The 20,354-nt window shown below is 45.0% G+C and overlaps 1 protein-coding gene, 1 long non-coding RNA gene and 1 other non-coding gene across 3 annotated transcripts in view; 1 reads left to right on the top strand and 2 right to left on the bottom strand.

Annotated features, from left to right (window-relative positions):
* The window catches only part of LOC120681744, a 2,076-nt gene extending 741 nt beyond the window's left edge, over positions 1-1,335 (bottom strand). Inside the window, exons 1-2 of the long non-coding RNA XR_005678049.1 lie at positions 840-1,335; positions 68-233 (exon numbers count right to left, since the gene is read on the bottom strand). This is a non-coding gene — a long non-coding RNA (uncharacterized LOC120681744). The remainder of the gene's footprint in view (positions 1-67; positions 234-839) is intronic.
* A 7,951-nt stretch (positions 1,336-9,286) lies between these two features.
* On the bottom strand, positions 9,287-9,440 carry LOC120684083. The gene has a single exon (XR_005679069.1). It is a non-coding gene; the product is annotated as a 5.8S ribosomal RNA (ribosomal RNA).
* Positions 9,441-11,057: 1,617 nt separating this feature from the next.
* On the top strand, positions 11,058-12,054 carry LOC120681714. The gene is made up of 2 exons (XM_039963336.1): positions 11,058-11,133; positions 11,369-12,054. The coding sequence occupies exons 1-2, from the start codon at positions 11,086-11,088 to the stop codon at positions 11,978-11,980; spliced, it is 660 nt and encodes a 219-aa protein (XP_039819270.1). The 5' UTR covers positions 11,058-11,085; the 3' UTR covers positions 11,981-12,054.
* Positions 12,055-20,354: the final 8,300 nt, after the last annotated feature.

The raw sequence follows: 20,354 nt of genomic DNA, 5'->3' as shown, positions 1-20,354 counted from the left end.
AAAAGCTACACTTTCTTCTTTCAGTGGGAGTGGGCTTTATGGCTCATCCATGGTGAGGAGCAAATACCTGAACTAACTGAAGCTGCATCCCTAAGCAAGTTGCCCTGAAATAATAATACCAACAAGTGATCTCTTATGTAAATAAATTGCAAATTAGGTGAAACTATTTAAACCTGAAAAACTGAAACTCCTGGAAATCCCTCTATGGCACACAACCCTTCATCTTGCATCAACTGCAAAGGTACAATGCCATCTTTTAAAGATCCAACATTCATGAATGTCAAGTGTTCTGTGCAAGCATTTTTTAAGCAAAACATGCAGGTGAGGAGAAAGATTCATCAAGCCTGTGAGCAATAAGTATATCTGCACATTGCCGAGCATTTAGGTTTTAACCATACAAGTACAGTGAATGATGAAGGCTGATGGTAACTGCCTTTCCATGTAAAAATTGTTTCATGCATAGATGCATCTGAAGATTAGAAAATTATTAAATGTGCCTGCTATCTCACTGGTCAATGTCTATTATATAGAATTCACGGTCCTGTTACTCAGTCTGAGATATGACAACTAAGAGGCAACCTACCAATTGAGGTTCGGATTAACTGAACCATGTTAAGATGAGTAGTTACAACAAATCCCGCAGAGTTTCGCGAGATGGCAATTTACAGAACAAGAAGTGGATGATTAGGTTGACATTAGGGAAACATTGCAGTACTCTGTTTGCTGGCCCAGTTCATATGCAAAGATAAAGCAAACTAAACAATGTAATCCAGACTACAAAACAAAATTGCAGCAGCTCAACCATGTAAAAATTTTAGATGTTGCAGAAATGACGGCACCTTGGCGACGGATAGCGATGGGAGGCCTAGGAGGGAGACCCGCGTGTCATGGTCGCCCTCACTCGGGATCTCAACGAGGTTGGCCTGCACGCCTCCAAGGGAGGCCTCGCAGCACCACGAACAACACCCTCCCGGATGCCTACTCAATGCCCATCAGACGAGGATCCATGACGAGGAGCCATCCGGAGCCGCGGGCGTTGGGGGGAGGCGAGGCGAGGCGGGGCTCCGTGCGCTGCTCCGGCCGGGCGGGCGTGGGCACCGAGGAGGCGGCGGCGAGCGAGCGAGCGAGCCAGGGATCTACCCATGTCGTCGGCGGAGAACGGCTACTGCAGCTCGGATTCGTCGCGGGCGGAGTCCCCGAGGAGTCGCCGGCGGCGGCGGACGCGGAGTCGCCTCGCGCCGGGGCCAAGCGCGAGCGCGACCTCTGCGACATCCCCGCCTCGCTGTCGTCGCCACTGCTGGCAGCTAAGTGCAGGTCCGGACGGGATTCATCATCTGGCATGTCTCATGTGCGCCTCCCTCCTGCACATGGGGGGAGAGAGAGAGAGAGAGACGAAGCTGACCGGATCTGGGAAGCGCGCGCACCTGAGACATGCCAGATCCGGTCCGTGGTAGCCATACCTAGGACCGCCGCGACCGGATCTGGCGTCAGCCAGCTCCCATGGCCTCCACCTCGCCTTTCTTCTCCTCCTCCACGGCGCTTCGCGAGGCTATCCTCCTCCGCGGCCATCACACTGCAAGGTGAGCGACACGCCCGTCAGGTGCGGGGATCCCCCGATGGCTGTGAGAAGGAGCGCGAGTGACCGTACCACCGCCCGTGCCCGTTCCTTTCTTGTGGCGCGAGTGACCACGACGGCGGATCTGAGGGAGCACCTGGGGAAGGAGGCAGGAGGGGATTCGGAGAAGGGGAGGGGGTCGAATTGCAGCTAGGGTTTCGCGTACCCTGTATTTATCTCGTGCAGCCTTGAGGTCAACCATTGGATCAATATTAAACGACCAGGATCGATCGGTCGGGTAGCGAGGAGTTTGGGCCTCAAAGTTTATTTGGGCTCTTTTCTCCAAGTGGGCCGAGATGGGCAATGATATTATATTTCTTTTATTATCACAAAACTATATTATTGAGATGTAACTTGTAAAAGAAATTATCTTAAATGCACCAATATATTATTTTTTAAATACACCAATACTTCTAGGTTGTAATGTAGGAGTTTCAAGAATTTTTGGACATATTTGGTATTTTCTATCATTTAAATGATTTTATACGTGCCCAATAAATGCAATTCCAAGTTGAACTATGTGTACCTCCAATAAATTTGGAAAAATTGCACAAAAATTATATTTAGGCTCATATGTTCCATTCTAACCGATGTCTTGAAGATGGATGGAAAATTTAATTGTCATCTAGGGACAACTCAAACTTCTATCTCCAAATTACCACATAATAATTATAATAATATATAAATTTGGTCAAAAAATTCTGCAAATTGACATGGCGACATAGTTTTGGTCCATAATCTTACCATAAAAAACTTAAATGATTTCCATAAAGTGAGACAATACATTGTTTATAAAATGGTACATCTCTCACATAGTTTCTTGTAATTGAAGTCAAACTTTGAGATTTGAACACCTCATAACATGATCGAATTTGTATGCAGCTCAATTTTGGACACCACCTTATGTTGACCATAACATTGAAAAATATCAAGTTGTATTAGCAATTATTAATCAAAAACATATTTTTTATATTCACTATTAAGTTGGAAGAAAACATGTCATACAAAAAAAAATCAAGACGTAGCAATTAACATACAAATAAACACTACTAAATAAAATATCATGATTTTAGAATAATTTAGAAAAAAGAACCATCAAATTTTAAGTTCTTATGAGGGAGTAATACCAATTATAAAATTTAATTCTAGATTAAAAAGAAAAAGATGGACTGCAAATCTGTTCTGCATTGTAGAACCATGTTACAAGGATGTAATGAATATTGTCACCCAAGAACGACACAAACGAAGGCGCAGCCCAGTGGTAAGGCGGTTGAGTCTCCTTGCCAAGGTCTGGGTTCGAAGCCCCAATACTACTACTGTGTGTCTTTGTTTTGCTTTCGAAATAAAGGTTGAGAAAGTTAATAAATATATAGGCTAATACCAAACCCCAGCACAATTGAAGGCGTACCGTGGTGGTAGGGCGCTAGATTCCTACTGTCAAGACCTGGGTTCGATTCTCCTCCCTGCCACCTTCCCTTTAATCGCGCCTTTTTTGATCCCACTCCGCTGGTCCTCCTGCTGCAGCCTTAGCTTCAATTGGGCTTGGCGCAAGACAACAGGAGGAGAAAGAAGGCCCGAAGGGCAAAAACAAGCTCGGCCCTTGTTTTTTTCCCAATTTTTTTTACTACAGTCCAAGAAAATGTTGAGTAGCCCAGAAATGTTTCTTCGGAACAAAAATAATGAGCGATTTTCTCATGCTATAGAAATTTAAAAAACTAAAGAAAATTGAATTTAGGCTTGTACAAAACATTATGTAGCAACTTGGATGCATACGTGAACTCGGAATCTTATGCTGATTCGTGGGCTTATATTAACTATGACTATTTTTTTGACATTAATGTTAAAACGTCATGTTTTGTGGACTCAATTATGACGAATTCAATAAAACGACATATTTTGTGGGCTCAATTATGACGAATTCAATAAAACGTCACAAAGTTCTGGGCTTAGGGTCCATACCTTCAAATTCGTCATAGATTGTGTGCAATTGTGACGCTCTATTAAAATGTCATAAAATTTTCGTCATAGATCACCATATTTCTTGTAGTGTGGTTTCGCTGGATAGTAGACAGGGACATTGGGAATCTCGTTAATCTATTCATGTGCGTCACTAATTAGATGACGAGACATTTGGCTACCTTAAGAGAGTTATAGTTACTCCTGCCGTTTACCCGCGCTTGGTTGAATTTCTTCAATTTGACATTCAGAGCACCGGGCAGAAATCACATTGTGTCAGCATCCGTGGGGACCATCGCAATGCTTTGTTTTAATTAAACAGTCGGATTCCCCTTGTCCGTACCAGTTCTGAGTTGGTTGTTCGACGCTCGGGGAAGGCCCCCGAGAGGGCCATTCCAGGTCCGTCCCCCGGCCGGCACGCGGCGACCCGCTCTCGCCGCGTGAGCTGCTCGAGCCGTCCGCCGGTAGCCGATGGGTTCGGGTCCGGGACCCCCGAGCCCAACCCTTAGAGCCAATCCTTTTCCCGAAGTTACGGATCCATTTTGCCGACTTCCCTTGCCTACATTGTTCCATTGGCCAGAGACTGTTCACCTTGGAGACCTGATGCGGGTATGAGTACGACCGGGCATGGACGGTACTCAGTTCTCCGGATTTTCATGGGCCGCCGGGGGCGCACCGGACACCGCGCGACGTGCAGTGCTCTTCCGACCGCGGGACCCTACCTCCGGCTGAAACGTTTCCAGGGTTGGCAGGCCGTTAAGCAAAAAAGATAACTCTTCCCGAGGCCCCCGCCAGCGTCTCCGGACTTCCTAACGTCGTGGAGAGGCTTCCCGGCCACTTCTTCCGTCGCGCTGGCGCCCACGCGTCGCGCTGCTCTTCCTCCCCCTCCTGTTGCCTCGCGCTGGAGCCCCCCCCGGCCGTGCCACGCGCGCCGCCGAGTCCAGAAGCACCCGCGCCGCCGCCACCTCGCCGTCGCGGTGGAGAACCTGCTGCAGAAGCCGCCGCCCTCTTCTAGCGAGCGCCCGAGCACTACAAGAGCCCCAGAAATCCATTCCTCTCTCTTTTGCTTTCCCCTCGCTCTCACACCGCAGAACACCGCCGCCGCCCCGCTTGAACGCCGGCGAGCTCACCCCACCGCGGAGCCGCCACCACAGACCCGCTCGACCCCAATAGCCCCCACCATTAGCCGCGCCTCGTCTTAGCGCAGCTCCCAGACCGCTTCCCCTCGCCCAACCCTCACCGGAGCACCCTCGCCGTCGGTTGCCTCCGCCGCCGAGCCGCCCTACTCCGTCGAGGCGCCGCCTCCGAGCCCCTCCCCGCACCCCAAGACCACCCTGTAGTGCGCCTTGAACCCGTGAAGCTCCCACACCCCTCCACCCTCGCCGCCGGTGAGCCCCTCGCTGGGAAACGGCCGGTCAACCGCCGCCTCCCCTCTCTGACCCGGCCCAGGGACCTCGGGTTGAAAGAAAGAAAACCCCAGGGGGTTATTTGAATAGGCCTAGACTCAGATGAATAGTGCTATAGGGGCTTCTTTGCTATGATTTTCAGTGAACTTTGAAATTCAATATCAATTCGTAGAAAATTCGTAAAATAGCAAATCTTGATGTTTTGGAATTCTCTTGAAGAGCTCTATGCAGTAGAACCATAATATGTTAGGATTTAGTTGCAAGTTTTTGCTGTAGAATTTGATTTGTGTTACTAGTGCATAAATATTAGTTGATTTCATCTTTTTCTTAACTACTGTATAAAGCCATGTCTTGCAGTGAAACTTTTATGTTAGTTTACTCATGTAACACTAGTTTTGCTATAAAAATTTCATGATCAGTTCTTTGGTGTAGCTATTTATTTGATTTAATCTCTGTTTAATAGACTTTATTTATGATAAATAGTTTCTGTTCATAATAAATCATGAATTTATTTCTTCATGTTCTTTTTGAGAATCTTAGCTTGTCCAGGATGTTTGAGCCTTAGTTCATGACTATAACAGGAGCTAAAATTGAATCTTGCTAAACTGATGTCTGTATTGTTTATTTTCTCAGAATTAATTATGTGTAGATAAAATCATGAAAAATTTACAGTAGCTAGTTATTTTCTGTGTCAACCTCCTGTTAAATTTTGAGCTTATACTTTGCTCTAGTTTGATCTGTATAATTCAAGCTTGATCTAGGTGTTGTCTTAATGAATGAATTGTTGTGATTAAATGGCTATATGTCTTGGCATGATTTTTGCAGGGTAGCTTAATCTGTTCATGTTCTGTTTAGGGTAAGTTTTGTTAAATTTATTACTGTTTGTGCTTTGAGTTATTTGTTTATTAGCAAACATGGAATTAATTGCTATAGGAATCAACCACCACTCATTTTATGAAGTTAGTATAACTTGCTTGTGCTGGTGATCATGATGCCTTGTGTAGTTAAATTTGTTATTTAACTACTCTATAAACGATTGCCCATGTATGTTTATAATGTTGTTCTTGCATTACATATAGACACGACTGCCTTATCGGACGGGACGTACGAGCTGATCCCGGAATCTGACGGAGGTGATCTCAAAGCTCAAGAAAACACTGCTGAACTAACTGAAGCCCCGGACCAAAGTTCGAAAGAGCCTAGAGCTGAAATAGTTAGCAACTACCGAGAAGGCAAGCCCCGGACATAACCTATATTTCAAATTATTATCATTTACTGTTGTTATTTGCTTATGCATTTACAGTTCTTAGGAGTTGAATTGAAAACCCTAGATGCATGATCCTAGGAACCCATGTACTGAATACTAGACTTGAGTTCGACTACTTGCTAAGCTTATAGGACCGGTAAAAGTCGAGTGATTGCCTGTCACTCGCGAGCTTTATAGAAATTGTTTGTTTACTTTCTGTTATCAATATAAGGACGACGGACGGGGTTGTGATCGATATCATGACTTTATGTGAGACCCCGTCTGTGTTGATGAACTTGCTAAGGTCGCGGTGTGTGGTAGTGCTGGTTAAGTTTTTGAAAGTACTAGCCACATGCCGTAAATATGGTACGCGACAAGCCTAGTAGCCGATTGGACCGGGGAGTGGATATACCTTTCACTCTCTCTTAGGGATAGGTTTTATTTTTATGTTGCGCAACACTACGACTTCAAGGGACAAGGTTCGGCCTTGGAGCCCTGTAGTCGGGGAGAGTGACCCTATCCACAAGCCGGAAAGAAAGGTCAACGGTTGTTTGGGAATGACCCGACGGTGTTCCAGACGTGTGTGCTAGGTTATCCTTGCAAGGTTGAATTTCGATTCAGAATCGTCCGCCTCTCACGATGAAATGAGACTGCTTGATCTCTTTGCCACACAGAGTAAGAAGAGCAACAATACTATGATCAATCTTGATGTTTGCTTAGATTTCTACCATGTTTGGATAGTAGTTGCTTACATAGAATGGTTAATCAACTAGAATCTTGAAAGCTAAAACTTGAAAGTAAGGATCTACTCTTTATTGCTTTTCAGCAAAGAAAAACCAGAGCCTCACAAAACCTTGCATAGTCTAGTTAAGGTGGGTTTCTTATACGCGTTGACGGTTAAGTCTTGCTAAGTATTAGAATACTCAGCCTTGCTGTTGAAACCCTTTTTCAGGTATGAGTTTTGAGGATCAGATCGCTAGCTTGACCTATCCTTGCTCGTTGCCTCCTGGCAGGTCCATAGAGTGGGATACGTCTTCGGCCGGCAATGACTATGACGAGTGATACCATGCTTGGGCTAGCCTGGTATACTTTTGCGACGTGTTGTAGTCGTCGTGTTTTATCTTCCGCTGTGTTTAAACCCTGAACTTACACTTATGGTTTGTACAACTGTTTTACTTAAGTTGGCTTTGTAATAATGGTTTTAACTGGTTTGTAATCATTACCATGCCTGTGTTGTAAAATTGTGGTTGTAATATCTCTGGACTCGCCTTCGTGCGGGGTATGCTTGTTCGATCCGAGAACCGATGGTTGTATCGGGACGTTACCCGACAGACCAAGAATTTTTCCGTTTGAAGTGCGTTTGAGTTAATGTTGCCTTTATGGTGATGGCCTGCGCACTTGAGCCGGGATGATTTAGGCCGCTCCGCCCAGGCTCGCGCCCCGGGTTTTGCAGCGGCCGCCGCGCCCTCCTACTCATCGGGGCATGGCGCTTGCCCAGATGGCCGGGTGTGGGTCGCGCGCTTTAGCGCCATCCATTTTCTGGGCTAGTTGATTCGGCAGGTGAGTTGTTACACACTCCTTAGCGGATTTCGACTTCCATGACCACCGTCCTGCTGTCTTAATCGACCAACACCCTTTGTGGGTTCTAGGTTAGCGCGCAGTTCGGCACCGTAGCCCGGCTTCTAGTTCATCCCGCATCGCCAGTTCTGCTTACCAAAAATGGCCCACTTGGAGCTCCCGATTCCGTGGCATGGCTCACCGAAGCAGCCGTGCCGTCCTACCTATTTAAAGTTTGAGAATAGGTCGAGGGCGTTGTGCCCCCGATGCCTCTAATCATTGGCTTTACCTGATAGAACTCATAATGGGCTCTAGCTATCCTGAGGGAAACTTTGGAGGGAACCAGCTACTAGATGGTTCGATTAGTCTTTCGGCCCTATACCCAAGTCAGATGAACGATTTGCATGTCAGTATCGCTTCGAGCCTCCACCAGAGTTTCCTCTGGCTTCGCCCCGCTCAGGCATAGTTCACCATCTTTCGGGTCCCGACAGGCGTGCTCCAACTCGAACCCATCATAGAAGATCAGGGTCGGCCAGTGGTGCGGCCCGTGAGGGCCTCCCACTCGTCTGCATCCTTGCGCTTCCCAGGTTTAAGAACCTGTCAACTCGCACGCATGTCAGACTCCTTGGTCCGTGTTTCATGACGAGTCAGATGGGGAGCCCGCAAACCGTTGTAGCGCAGCGTCCCGAGGGACGCGCCTTGCGGCGCACAAGAACAGGCCGTGCTGACGACGGCTTCCAGAGGCACCTAAGGCCCCTAGGCTTAGGCCGCCGGCGTGGCCGACAACAGTCCCCGCCCCGAGCCGATCGGCGGACTAGCAAAACCGTTCCGCATACGACCGGGGTGCATCGCCGGCCCCCATCCGCTTCCCTCCCGGCAATTTCAAGCACTCTTTGACTCTCTTTTCAAAGTCCTTTTCATCTTTCCCTCGCGATACTTGTTCGCTATCGGTCTCTCGCCTGTATTTAGCCTTGGACGGAGTTTACCGCCCGATTTGGGCTGCATTCCCAAACAACCCGACTCGTTGACGGCGCCTCGTGGTGAGACAGGGTTCGAGCCGGACGGGGCTCTCACCCTCCCAGGCGTCCCTTTCTAGGGAACTTGGGCCCGGTCCGTCTCTGAGGACGCCTCTCCAGACTACAATTTGGGTAGTGAAGCTACCCGATTCTCAAGCTGGGCTGCTCCCGGTTCGCTCGCTGTTACTAGGGGAATCATTGTAAGTTTCTTCTCCTCCACTTATTTATATGCTTAAACTCAGCGGGTGATCTCGTTTGACCTGGGGTCGCGGTCCGAGCACCGAGGCGCTACGGTCTTAAATGGGTCCTCTAGGCCAAGAAGCTGGCTGCGTGCCGAGACACTGCACTGGTAACAACTTATGTCGCCCACCACATGCAGGTGCTCGACACGATACGCCGGCAGCCCCAACTTCAGCCCACCGTACCACAAGGCATGGGGAGCCAAACATCACGTCCATGCCCAATGATGGGTTGGGAGTGTCTTTTGGCGTGACGCCCAGGCAGACGACCTTCAACCAGAAGGCCTCGGGCGCAACTTGCGTTCAAAAACTCGATGGTTCGCGGGATTCTGCAATTCACACCAGGTATCGCATTTTGCTACTTCTTCATATATGCGAGAGCCGAGATATCCGCTGCCGAGAGTCGTGTTGGTTAAGATAGCAACATTGCACGGGGCATGACCGGCAGGCCGAACGTGACCCGAGCAAGGCAATATCAGTGTTCCTTGACACCTTCGGCGCCGTGGGTTCTTTGGCGGCCCTTCACCAACGTAGACAAGGTGAGGAGCCTTGGCCGGACCGTGGCCCAATGACATGGATGACACATTCACGGTCTGTTTTGTTTAAGGGTCACGACAATGATCCTTCCGCAAGTTCACCTATGGAAACCTTGTTACGACTTCTCCTTCCTCTAAATGATAAGGTTCAATGGACTTCTCGCGACGTCGGGGGCGGCGAACCACCTCCGTCGCCGCGATCCGAACGCTTCACCAGACCATTCAATCGGTAGGAGCGACGGGCGGTGTGTACAAAGGGCAGGGACGTAGTCAACGCGAGCTGATGACTCGCGCTTACTAGGCATTCCTCGTTGAAGACCAACAATTGCAATGATCTATCCCAATCACGATGAAATTTCACAAGATTACCCGGGCCTGTCGGCCAAGGCTATATACTCGTTCAATACATTAGTGTAGCGTGCGTGCGGCCCAGAACATCTAAGGGCATCACAGACATGTTATTGCCTCAAACTTCCGTGGCCTAAACGGCCATAGTCCCTCTAAGAAGCTAGCTGCGGAGGGATGCCTCCGCATAGCTAGTTAGCAGGCTGAGGTCTCGTTCGTTAACGGAATTAACCAGACAAATCGCTCCACCAACTAAGAACGGCCATGCACCACCACCCATAGAATCAAGAAAGAGCTCTCAGTCTGTCAATCCTTGCTATGTCTGGACCTGGTAAGTTTCCCCGTGTTGAGTCAATCCTTGCTCCACCAACTGAGATGGTTTGGACATGTCCAACGAAGGCCTCCTGAGGCGCCGGTGCGTAATGGGGTTCTTGAGCGGGTCGATAATGTAAAGAGAGGTAGAGGTAGACCTAAACTGACGTGGGATGAGTTGGTTAAGAGAGACCTTAAGAATTGGAATATCTCTAAAGAGATAGCTTTGGATAGGAGCGCTTGGAGACTAGCTATCAATGTGCCTGAACCTTGAACTTTTTCTTTCGGGTTTCATCTCTAGCCTACCCCAACTTGCTTGGGAAAAAAAGGCTATGTTGTTGTTGTTGTTGCTGCTGCTGCTAATAGCCTTAGGCTTTTCCAAGCAACTCTTTCCAGAGGGGAAAAAAGATTACGACCCAATTTATTTCGTAGGAATCAAAAGGTTATTACCTGTGAGATCACTGGAAAAAAAAACAACTTTCTCTTACCAGCTGAAAGATCGTTTATTAAAATTAGTAAATAAAAAGCAGAACTTAGAAATATAGAACAATTAAAATTCCAACACATAACTGGTATAGCAAGTGTATCTACACAGCAGTCAGCATTCTGGAGAATTCTATAGCATTCTAGACATTTGGTCAACACGTAGAAGACTTGACTACTTGCTATCATTGCACGGTCGTGGAAACTTCCCACGAACGTCCCTTTCAGCTACTTTACCATTCACTTCCACTATATATATATATATATATATATATATATATATATATATATATATATATATATCGAGTTTCCCTTCTGTCTTGCAAGCAAGCCAACTCTACATTGCACAAGGATCTTCCCTTCTTCATTTAGCAATGGACAGCGTAGCAAATCCACCATCTCCTGGGGACTTTCACATTCAGGTATATTGGTTGCTACGCGTGTTTCTTATAAAATCAGTCTTTTACATTTTTTTCGTGTACGCACTTAGCACATATTAGTCCTCTATTTAAGAATCTCTACTTTTAACAAAATATATTAAATAAAATCACCAACTTAGATTTTGTACAAATTAATTGTTACTTATTTGCATCACTGGAACCACAGTTTTGATGCAACATATAATTTTAACTCACTTATTTTCACCATGATTTCTAGGTTCCGACTAAAGTCTACATTCCTAATAAAACAATTTTAGCTGAAGTTGCTGAAAAGTTGGGATTGTTAGTACAAAATATGACAACAACCGAATTGCGTGCTAACGATTATGTGTGCAAGATTACTGTTTCGGTTCTACCAACACATTCCAACCTACAACAAAGCACACGTGAATTCTTTGGTGATTTCGCTCTCCATCCAAGCGTGGCTATTGACAATGCTTACAAAGAAGTGCTACGTTATTTAACTAATAATAAATTTATAAAAATCATGGACTATAGCTATCCACTCTACAAACAAGCAAAAGAAGACCTGGATGGTACTACAGCTTGTCTGATAATTTCCAATTCCAATGAAGATGAGTACCGAATGATGCTCAACGAGATCGCACGAGGTTACAAATTCTTTCTATCAGATCTAGACAACGTATTTAAAAAATATACTACAGCCCTTCCAATATCAGTGAAAGAGATAATAGTGGAAGACGAATCTGCAACGAAGTTGGAGGTTGAGTATACAGTAGCTCGTAATTCAGCTAATCCATTACATGCTCTTACAGAAGATTTAGTTCGGCTTAGAAGGAATGCTCTTTTATTTGCATGTAACCCTTAAGCAATCATTACAGTAATAAATAATTGTAACTCCTGTTGAGGGACTCTTTGCTATTTTATAATACTGTGTACTACTAAGTCCTTCGTGCTTTTGTAATGTACTTAATAAATTATAACTCTTCCCGAAGGAACTGTTTTCCTTTTATTTATTTATGTAACAGCTTAATTGCGAGAATTTATTTGTTTACTAAAATTTATTCTTGCCCTTGCTGTTATAAAAAGGAGAAAACTTATTTGTCTCGTCGCTTGAAAAATTAACCACAAATGTTCTATAATACAAAAAAATTAAGTCCAGAAACACACAGTCCAGGAAAAGTCCAACGCCCAGAAATGCACAGCCATTTCAAATTACAAAACACTGACCGATACGCTAAAAGCCCAATGTCCAAAAACATACAGCCCATAAAAGCCCAATATATCTTCTTTACAAATCTAACCCGTCTATTCCAATCGGACGCTCAAAATTGACTTCGAAGATTGCATATATACTAACACAGGTCGTGATTCTTCAAACCCTAGAGCCCGTTTCCTTCAAGATGGCAACGGGTACAAAAAAAATCCGCAAATCCGCAGATACCGAACCCGTTGGGCGCGGATTTGGGTTTGGGTTTGTACCCGCGGGCACGGGCGCGGGTACAACTTCAAACCCAATGGGTATTTGCTAACGGATTTCAAAATTTGATACCCGAACCTGCAAACCCGCAAACTCGCTGACATGTGGCCCCAAAATACATTTGTATATAAGAGAGCTTCTAGGGTTTGCTTGTTGTATCCCTGATCCCGTGTCTCCCAGGCTCCCAGTGACCCAATCACCCAGCGTCCCAGCAGCCGCCCCCCACTCCCACAAACTGAGCGCCATCCTCCCAGGAAAAACCAGCGCCGCTCCTCCCAGGAAAACCAGCGCAGCCCCCAACCCCTGGCAGCGGCTCTGCCACTCGGCCCCCCAGCGCATCGCTCCCCCCCCCAGGGCATCGCTTCCCCTCCGATAGGAGGCGGCGCTCCCCCTCCGGCCGCGGCGCTCGGGCTCTCGGCTTTTCCCTGGCCGGCGTCCCTTCCCCTGGCGGCCAGGCCCCCTCCGGTCGGCGCTTCACCTCCGGCCGCCGCTCCGCCAGGCCCCCTCCGACCGTCGCTCCGCCTTCGGCCGCAACTGCACGGGCGCACGGCTGCAGCTCCGCCAGGACCCCAAAGTTTGCGGGTTCGAGGGTGTGCCCGCGGGCATGCGGATAGTGTAGCGCCGCCGCCGACCCATCTCTCCTCCTCCCTGTTATCCCCGACCCCGGATCCTCCTCCTCCTCCTCCCTCCTGCACACCGCCGACGCGGCAACGGCAACCGACCTCGACGCCAGCGCGATACGAGCTGTCCTTCTATTTTCTCCCTCCTCCTCCTTCCCACCCACAGGACAGGCAAGCCTCTTCCTTCCCACCGTCTTCTCCCCGCCACCGACAAGGACACTACGCAGGCTAGCGCACAACGATGGTGATTCTCCAAACCCTAGAACTCCTTTTCTCCACTCTCTTTTTTCGCTAGATTCCTGATTCCCTATACCTTTTACCTCGAAGCAGATCCAATCGGCGACGGTACCGCTCTGCAAGACAGTGGACGCCGCCGACAAGAGCATTTCTCAGGCCGGCGCACAACATTAGCAGAGTTGCTGTCAAGATAAGTACAAGCCAGTGCCACTGAGTCGCAGGTAAGGAAAGTTTACTGTTTAGGTCTGTACTTGCCGATTTCACAAATCTAGAGACTATAGTTGTAATATTTGCATTCCACTCGCTGTAGGCCATAGAGATCAATAACAAGCTATTTCATAGAAGTTGAAGATCCAGCGTGACAACTATAGTAATATTACTTTGACCACCATTCAGTAGATCCTATTTATAGCAAATTCTACCTACTATCGCGCCTTCGCCGTTGTTTATTTCTGTTATCTGACCTAGATGATTTTAATTACCCAGATTTCTAATATAGGCTACTCTTTATCCATAGGCTTACTACTCCGCTTTGCATGGTAGCCACTTGCGGATGGAAAGAGAGCTTCATAATGCACTAATAGCCAAACCATTTCCTTCAAGCTCTGCTTCGCTATCAACAACTGATATCTACACTGCCATACAAAATGCTTCTGACAAAACCATATTCATCGGATCCATAACCACCTTTCCTCCAGATTTCATAGTTGAGCTTCCAAATAGATTTATTCGTGATAAAATTCTCTCTATGAATCCAATTACTTATCAGGATCATACACTTACAATAATACCTTGGAGTAACTCTTATTGAGCTGAAACAACATCCTGGACTCTTCCTGTTTCTATCCAGTAAAAGAAAAACCCACTAAAAAAATATGTAAATTCTCTGCTAACAAAGTTCCTTCTTATTAGGATCTATTTATGTCAGCCCACGAGAAAGTAGTAAATCAAAGAGGAGGCTCAGCTCCACGGACCATAACGTTTGAGACAGTTTGCAAGTTTGCAATTTAGATAGTAACAAACAAATCCAAAATGGCTGGTCCCCTCTTAAGGAAGGCGCGGCAAAGCTGCGCCGGTGTTTCTAGTGTTTGTCCTTAATTTTGAGCACATATCCTAGTCGGTGATTTTTTTATGTTAATCTGAGCATATTTTTTACAGTTTTGCAGGTTGGGTGTCGTTCACCATTGAGCCGCACGCCAACAGGCTGTCAGAATCGTAGAGATGGGGAATCCATGGGCAACCTCACATCTGGTCTGGTGATGGGCTCTGTCATTCCTTCTGAATTTCGCTGCAGCCCCCTCCGCCCCAGACCGCGGCCTTGATTTTTTTCCGCCGCGAGTGCCTTCACTGCCTCACAACACTGGGCGCGTTCCGCATCACCGTCATCTTCGTTTTGGCCGCTGCCAAACCGTCTCCTTGGGCTTCCACCACACCGAAGGGAGCTACCGCCACACCAAGAAGCTGGTATCTAATATTTTATAAGATTATTTTTGGTTTTTTCTATTTTTTTGTCTCACTGTCTTCTTCTCCCACTGCGAAGATGGAGGCGGCTTGTGATAGTTGTGGAAAGGTGTTATCAGATGTGAGATGTGATGAAAATTTATAGTGATCACGCCGCAGCAAGGTTCTTAGTCCTCCAATATTTTTGTCATTCAGCACCTTTTTGTCTAGTTTATTTTATCTTCTATTTTATCTTCTGCTACAACTTGAGAAAGAGTTGTGGTAGAATATCTCTGTCATTTAATTTGGGAGCAAAAATTAATTTAATTTTTGAATTGTGAATTTCAATTTTGATCTCAAACTTTAGAACCCAAGTATTTGTGCTGGTGAACTTTTTGTGAAACACCTCCTTGACCACAACCTATATATTGAGTATATATTTTTATTTCGACGGCAAAACAGTGGAATCAAGAGCAAAATTCAGTAAAACATAAGCTTGGGAAGCATCAAAGAGTTCGCTGAAGAAAAATCCGAAGAAGTGGAGGCCTACAGGCAGTAGGCCGGCCGGCCCAACACCCCTAGGCCGGCCGGCCTGTCCCTTTTCCTCCTCTGTTGGCTTCAATCTTTCACGAGGAGATGCTCCCTTGAATTCCAAAGTTGAGTCCAGAGAATTGATAAAGATTTTGTGCACTCACTCCATCAAGCAAACGTTCAAGCATGGGGGGAGATGGAGTAAGTGCATTGTGTTGCCAACGGTTCTGAGGAGCAAAAAGAAAGAAAGAAAAAAAAGGGGAGAGAGAAAAGAAAAAAAAATGAATGATGATGAAAAGCTCCTCGGTTCCTTTAGCTTCATTAAACTCCAGGTACTTTGAAGATTATTCTATACTCAATTATTCCAACCATGTGCAATCTGATAACAAGGACTTCAGCTGTGCCTTAGAATCAACCGTTGCCATTTGCACATGTCCACCATCTAAAGTGTGTGTTCCATTCTCTCCCTCTCCATAAAGAAATTATTTTCCAATGGTCTTTTTGACGAGTCTCGGTAAATCCATGAGAAGTATTTCTTATTTTGATAATATCTTGATTATAATATCTTTTGTTAGGACTAACCTTTCCAGAGCTCCAAATAAAGCCTCACACATACATATGAGAGAAAGAAAGGAGGAAGTTCTAGCAAGTTTGAGAGACAAGATGAGCTGAGAGTTTCCATGAGCAAATTGCAATGAGGTTTAAATTATTGATCTTGGTTTCGCATTGCTTATGGAACTTACTTTCTTAATTCTGAGACTTGTTTAATTTTGAGAGCATGTGCTTAATAATTGTGGGGAAGCATTTAACTTGTATCTACCTTTCACATTGAAAAAGCTGGTTACAACTTGAACTATTAACTGCAAAATATTTTGGGAGCATTGTGTTTTCTCGTGTATGATCGAGTGCAGGGATTGGACACTGAAAGGCAGCGCTGATTTTTATCAAAGACTTACTCGAGGACGAGCAAGGTTTAAGCATGGGGGGAATGTTGGCGCTCCTTAAGTATCCATTTTATCCCCTGCTTAACTTTGATAATGGCATGAATTTAATATCAGAATCACTAACCATCCTAACCTCGGCCCAATTATTGGTCATTTTCGCGTTTGCACATATATTTTGGAGGTACTTCGTTTTTGCAGGTTTTTGACCAATTTTGGAGCATGAAATGACGAGGCCCACGATCACGCGATGACAGAAAGGAATTTCTATGTTAGTAGATTGTTTCTTGTCTCTTTGGTTCCGTGGATTGATAAACATTGGGGGAATACTCTGAGGGAAAAGCTATACGAAACCGTGCGCTTGCGGTATACAAATCGGGGGCGCTAAGGAGCGTCAACAAGTACCGAATGATGCTCAACGAGATCGCACGAGGTTACAAATTCTTTCTATCAGATCTAGACAACGAATTTAAAAAATATACTACAGCCCTTCCAATATCAGTGAAAGAGATAATAGTAGAAGACGAATCTGCAACGAAGTTGGAGGTTGAGTATACAGGAGCTCGTAATTCAGCTAATCCATTACATGCTCTTACAGAAGATTTAGTTCGGCTTAGAAGGAATGCTCTTTTATTTGCATGTAACCCTTAAGCAATCATTACAGTAATAAATAATTGTAACTCCTGTTGAAGGACTCTTTGCTATTTTATAATACCGTGTACTACTAAGTCCTTAAAGTTACTTCGTGCTTTTGTAATGTACTTAATAAATTATAACTCTTCCCGAAGGAACTGTTTTCCTATTATTTATTTATGTAACAGCTTAATCGCGAGAATTTATTTGTTTACTAAAATTTATTCTTGCCCTTGCTGTTATAAAAAGGAGAAAATTTATTTGTCTCGTCGCTTGAAAAATTAACCACAAATGTTCTATAATACAAAAAAATGTAAGTTCAGAAACACACAGTCCAGGAAAAGTCCAACGCCCAGAAATACACAGCCCAGAAAAGCCCATTTCAAATTACAAAACACTGACCGATACGCTAAAAGCCCATCGTCCAAAAACATACAGCCCATAAAAGCCCAATATATCCTCTTTACAAATCTAACCCGTCTATTCCAATCGGACGCTCAAAATTGACTTTGAAGATTGCATATATACATATATACTAACGCAGGTCGTCATTCTTCAAACCCTAGAGCCCGTTTCCTCCACTCTTTTTCCTAGCAGCTTCCATACTGTAGCGCCGCCGCCGACCCATCTCTCCTCCTCCCTGTTATCCCCGACCCCGGATCCTCCTCCTCTTCCTCCCTCCTGCACACCGCCGACGCGGCAACGGCAACCGACCTCGACGCCAGCGCGATACGAGCTGTCCTTCTATTTTCTCCGTCCTCCTTCCCGCCCACAGGACAGGCAAGCCTCTTCCTTCCCACCGTCTTCTCCCCGCCGCCGAGAAGGACACTATGCAGGCTAGCACACAACGACGGAGATTCTCCAAACCCTAGAACTCCTTTTCTCCACTCTCTTTTTTTGCTAGATTCATGATTCCCTATACCTTTTACCTCGAAGCAGATCCAATCGGCGACGGTACCGCTCTGCAAGACAGTGGACGCCGCCGACAAGAGCATTTCTCAGGCCAGCGCACAACATTAGAAGAGTTGCTGTCAAGATAAGTACAAGCCAGTGCCACTGAGTCGCAGGTAAGGAAAGTTTACTGTTTAGATCTGTACTTGCCGATTTCACAAATCCACAGACTATAGTTGTAAGATGTGATGAAAATTTATAGTGATCACGCCGCAGCAAGGTTCTTAGTCCTCCAATATTTTTTTCATTCAGCACCTTTTCGTCTAGTTTATTTTATCTTCTATTTTATTTTCTGCTACAACTTGAGAAAGAGTTGTGGTAGAATATCTCTCTCATTTAATTTGGGAGCAAAAATTAATTTAATTTTTGAATTGTGAATTTCAATTTTGATCTCAAACTTTAGAACCCGAGTATTTGTGCTGGTGAACTTTCCATATCCCAGAATTATGTACTATTGCCAATGCTTGATACTTGATTTAATAATCAATTTTAATTTTCTTTAATCCATTTTTAATCTATTGTTTTGATCAGGGACATTGATTCAATAACAAGAGCTGCAGCGGGATGTCCATATTGTGAATCCAATCTGTTCAAGATATTAGCGATATCATCTCAAAGTCAAACCAGTCAACAGCCCTTAAGCACCACATCAGGAGGGTCAGGGGCTCCGCTCAGCACCACGTCAGGAGGGTCAGGGGCTCCGCTCAGCTCCACATCAGATGATAAAAGAGTGAAATGGTCATCAAGATGGGTGACTGTGGTTTTGGAAAGTCTCAGGAACTTTAGAGACACTACAAATAGGCTGCCACGTGCTGCAGACTATCAAGAGATCTTTAAATCATCGCTTCCTAAAGAATATCTTGAAGGCGATAGACTTAGGTCTAAAATAGGACAGTTGAAGAGAAAATGTGATAGTCTACATAAGAGGAAGAAAAAGTTGCACGGCGCTGAACGTGAGTTGTATAATTTGATGATCTCTGTCTGGCCACACTAATAAGTGAATGCATGTTGATGAATGAAGTCTGGATTTTGTTTGCTGCTGTCAATGATAGTCACTTCCATGAAATGATTAGAGAAAAGTTGATGTAAATCAGTTGTCTTTCTATATCTTTACTTGTGACACATTAATATCACGGATTATTGGGGAAGGCAGAATTCAAAATGTATGATTAGATATAGACATGCTGTGAATCGGATGGATTGAATTGACCTGTATACACTAATTCACTAGGCTCAACCAGTATACATTAACGTCAGCTTATCATCAGATCTGGAAAAGAAACCAACTAATGAACTAATGACTTCTATATTAGTACTATATTAGTACAGATAACTTGGATTAAAATATATCATGCTTAAAGACTAGAATAACTTAAAATATGTAAAAAAGACTGATTGATGAATTAGATGATGGTCCAATATAACATTCTCAAGATGCCACTTAAATAGTTGGTGAGGAATATACCAAGAATTGGTCTAGGATCTTCCACCGGGAACTACAAAAGGTCCATGTTGGTTAGGCCACTTAACTATTATGTACTTTTATTTTTACATAGCTGCCTACGGTTAAGCTTTGTATGTGTGCTGAGTTACTAGTATGATTTTGTTTTGAACCTGTATTGTATGGATTTTTGGCTATGGTTGATCTATTTCCTACCCTACTTAAGAACTAAAACATTGGCTTGCTTTTTCATCGTGTTGTTAATTACTCTATTAAAATGTGGCCAACAAGAAGCTGTTCTAATTAAATATTAGCTGAACTGTTTCTATTGCTTTAAATGTAAACCTGAGGAGAAATTATTCTTTGCTAAAACAAGGGAAAGTGGGTCTCAAGCAGTTTAGTACTATGTGCTACAAAAGGCATGGATGATTATTGATTTATGCAAAAGTGCTTCATTATGGCAAGATTGTAGACCTTATGACGTCTCCAAGACAAAGGCAATGCCACATAATGAGGACACAGAGTCATGGACATTTGAACAATGCTGGAACATACTGCGCCATGAACCAAAGTGGAATGATAAAATGATAGAAATCGGCACGGTTGGTACTGGTACACGAGTGAATCAACGTGTGCATGTTGATGCCGCTGCTGAACCGATACTAGGTGAAAATGCAGACAATACAGCACGCCCCGAAGGTCGATCTTCCAAGCATGAACCCAAACTGATTTTGGGTCACCCTTGTCACTCCTCTTAGGCGATGCTCAATATCCCTCTCCCAGAGCTTCATCGTGTGGCTCATCAGCTTAATCCCACGGTAGTTAGTACAACTTTGTACATCTCCCTTGTTCTTAAAGATCGGTACTAATATACTTCTTCTCCATTCTTTAGGCATCTTGTTAGACCGAAAAATGAGGTTAAAAAGCTTAGTTAGCCATACCGTCGCTCTAGCACCTAGGCATCTCCA

This window comes from Panicum virgatum, chromosome 7N (genome assembly GCF_016808335.1).
Source record: "Panicum virgatum strain AP13 chromosome 7N, P.virgatum_v5, whole genome shotgun sequence".
Taxonomy (NCBI): Eukaryota; Viridiplantae; Streptophyta; class Magnoliopsida; order Poales; family Poaceae; genus Panicum; species Panicum virgatum.
The sequence above is the reverse complement of the archived record's forward strand: the minus strand, read 5'-3'. Positions and strand labels throughout refer to the sequence as shown.

What these genes read in the sequence shown, in the direction of transcription:
- LOC120681714 (XM_039963336.1), top strand. Translation starts at nt 11,086, where the DNA reads ATGGACAGCGTAGCAAATCCACCATCTCCTGGGGACTTTCACATTCAG. An exon ending in CTGGGGACTTTCACATTCAG is followed by an intron (nt 11,134 to 11,368) that starts GTATATTGGTTG and finishes CATGATTTCTAG; the next exon opens with GTTCCGACTAAAGTCTACAT.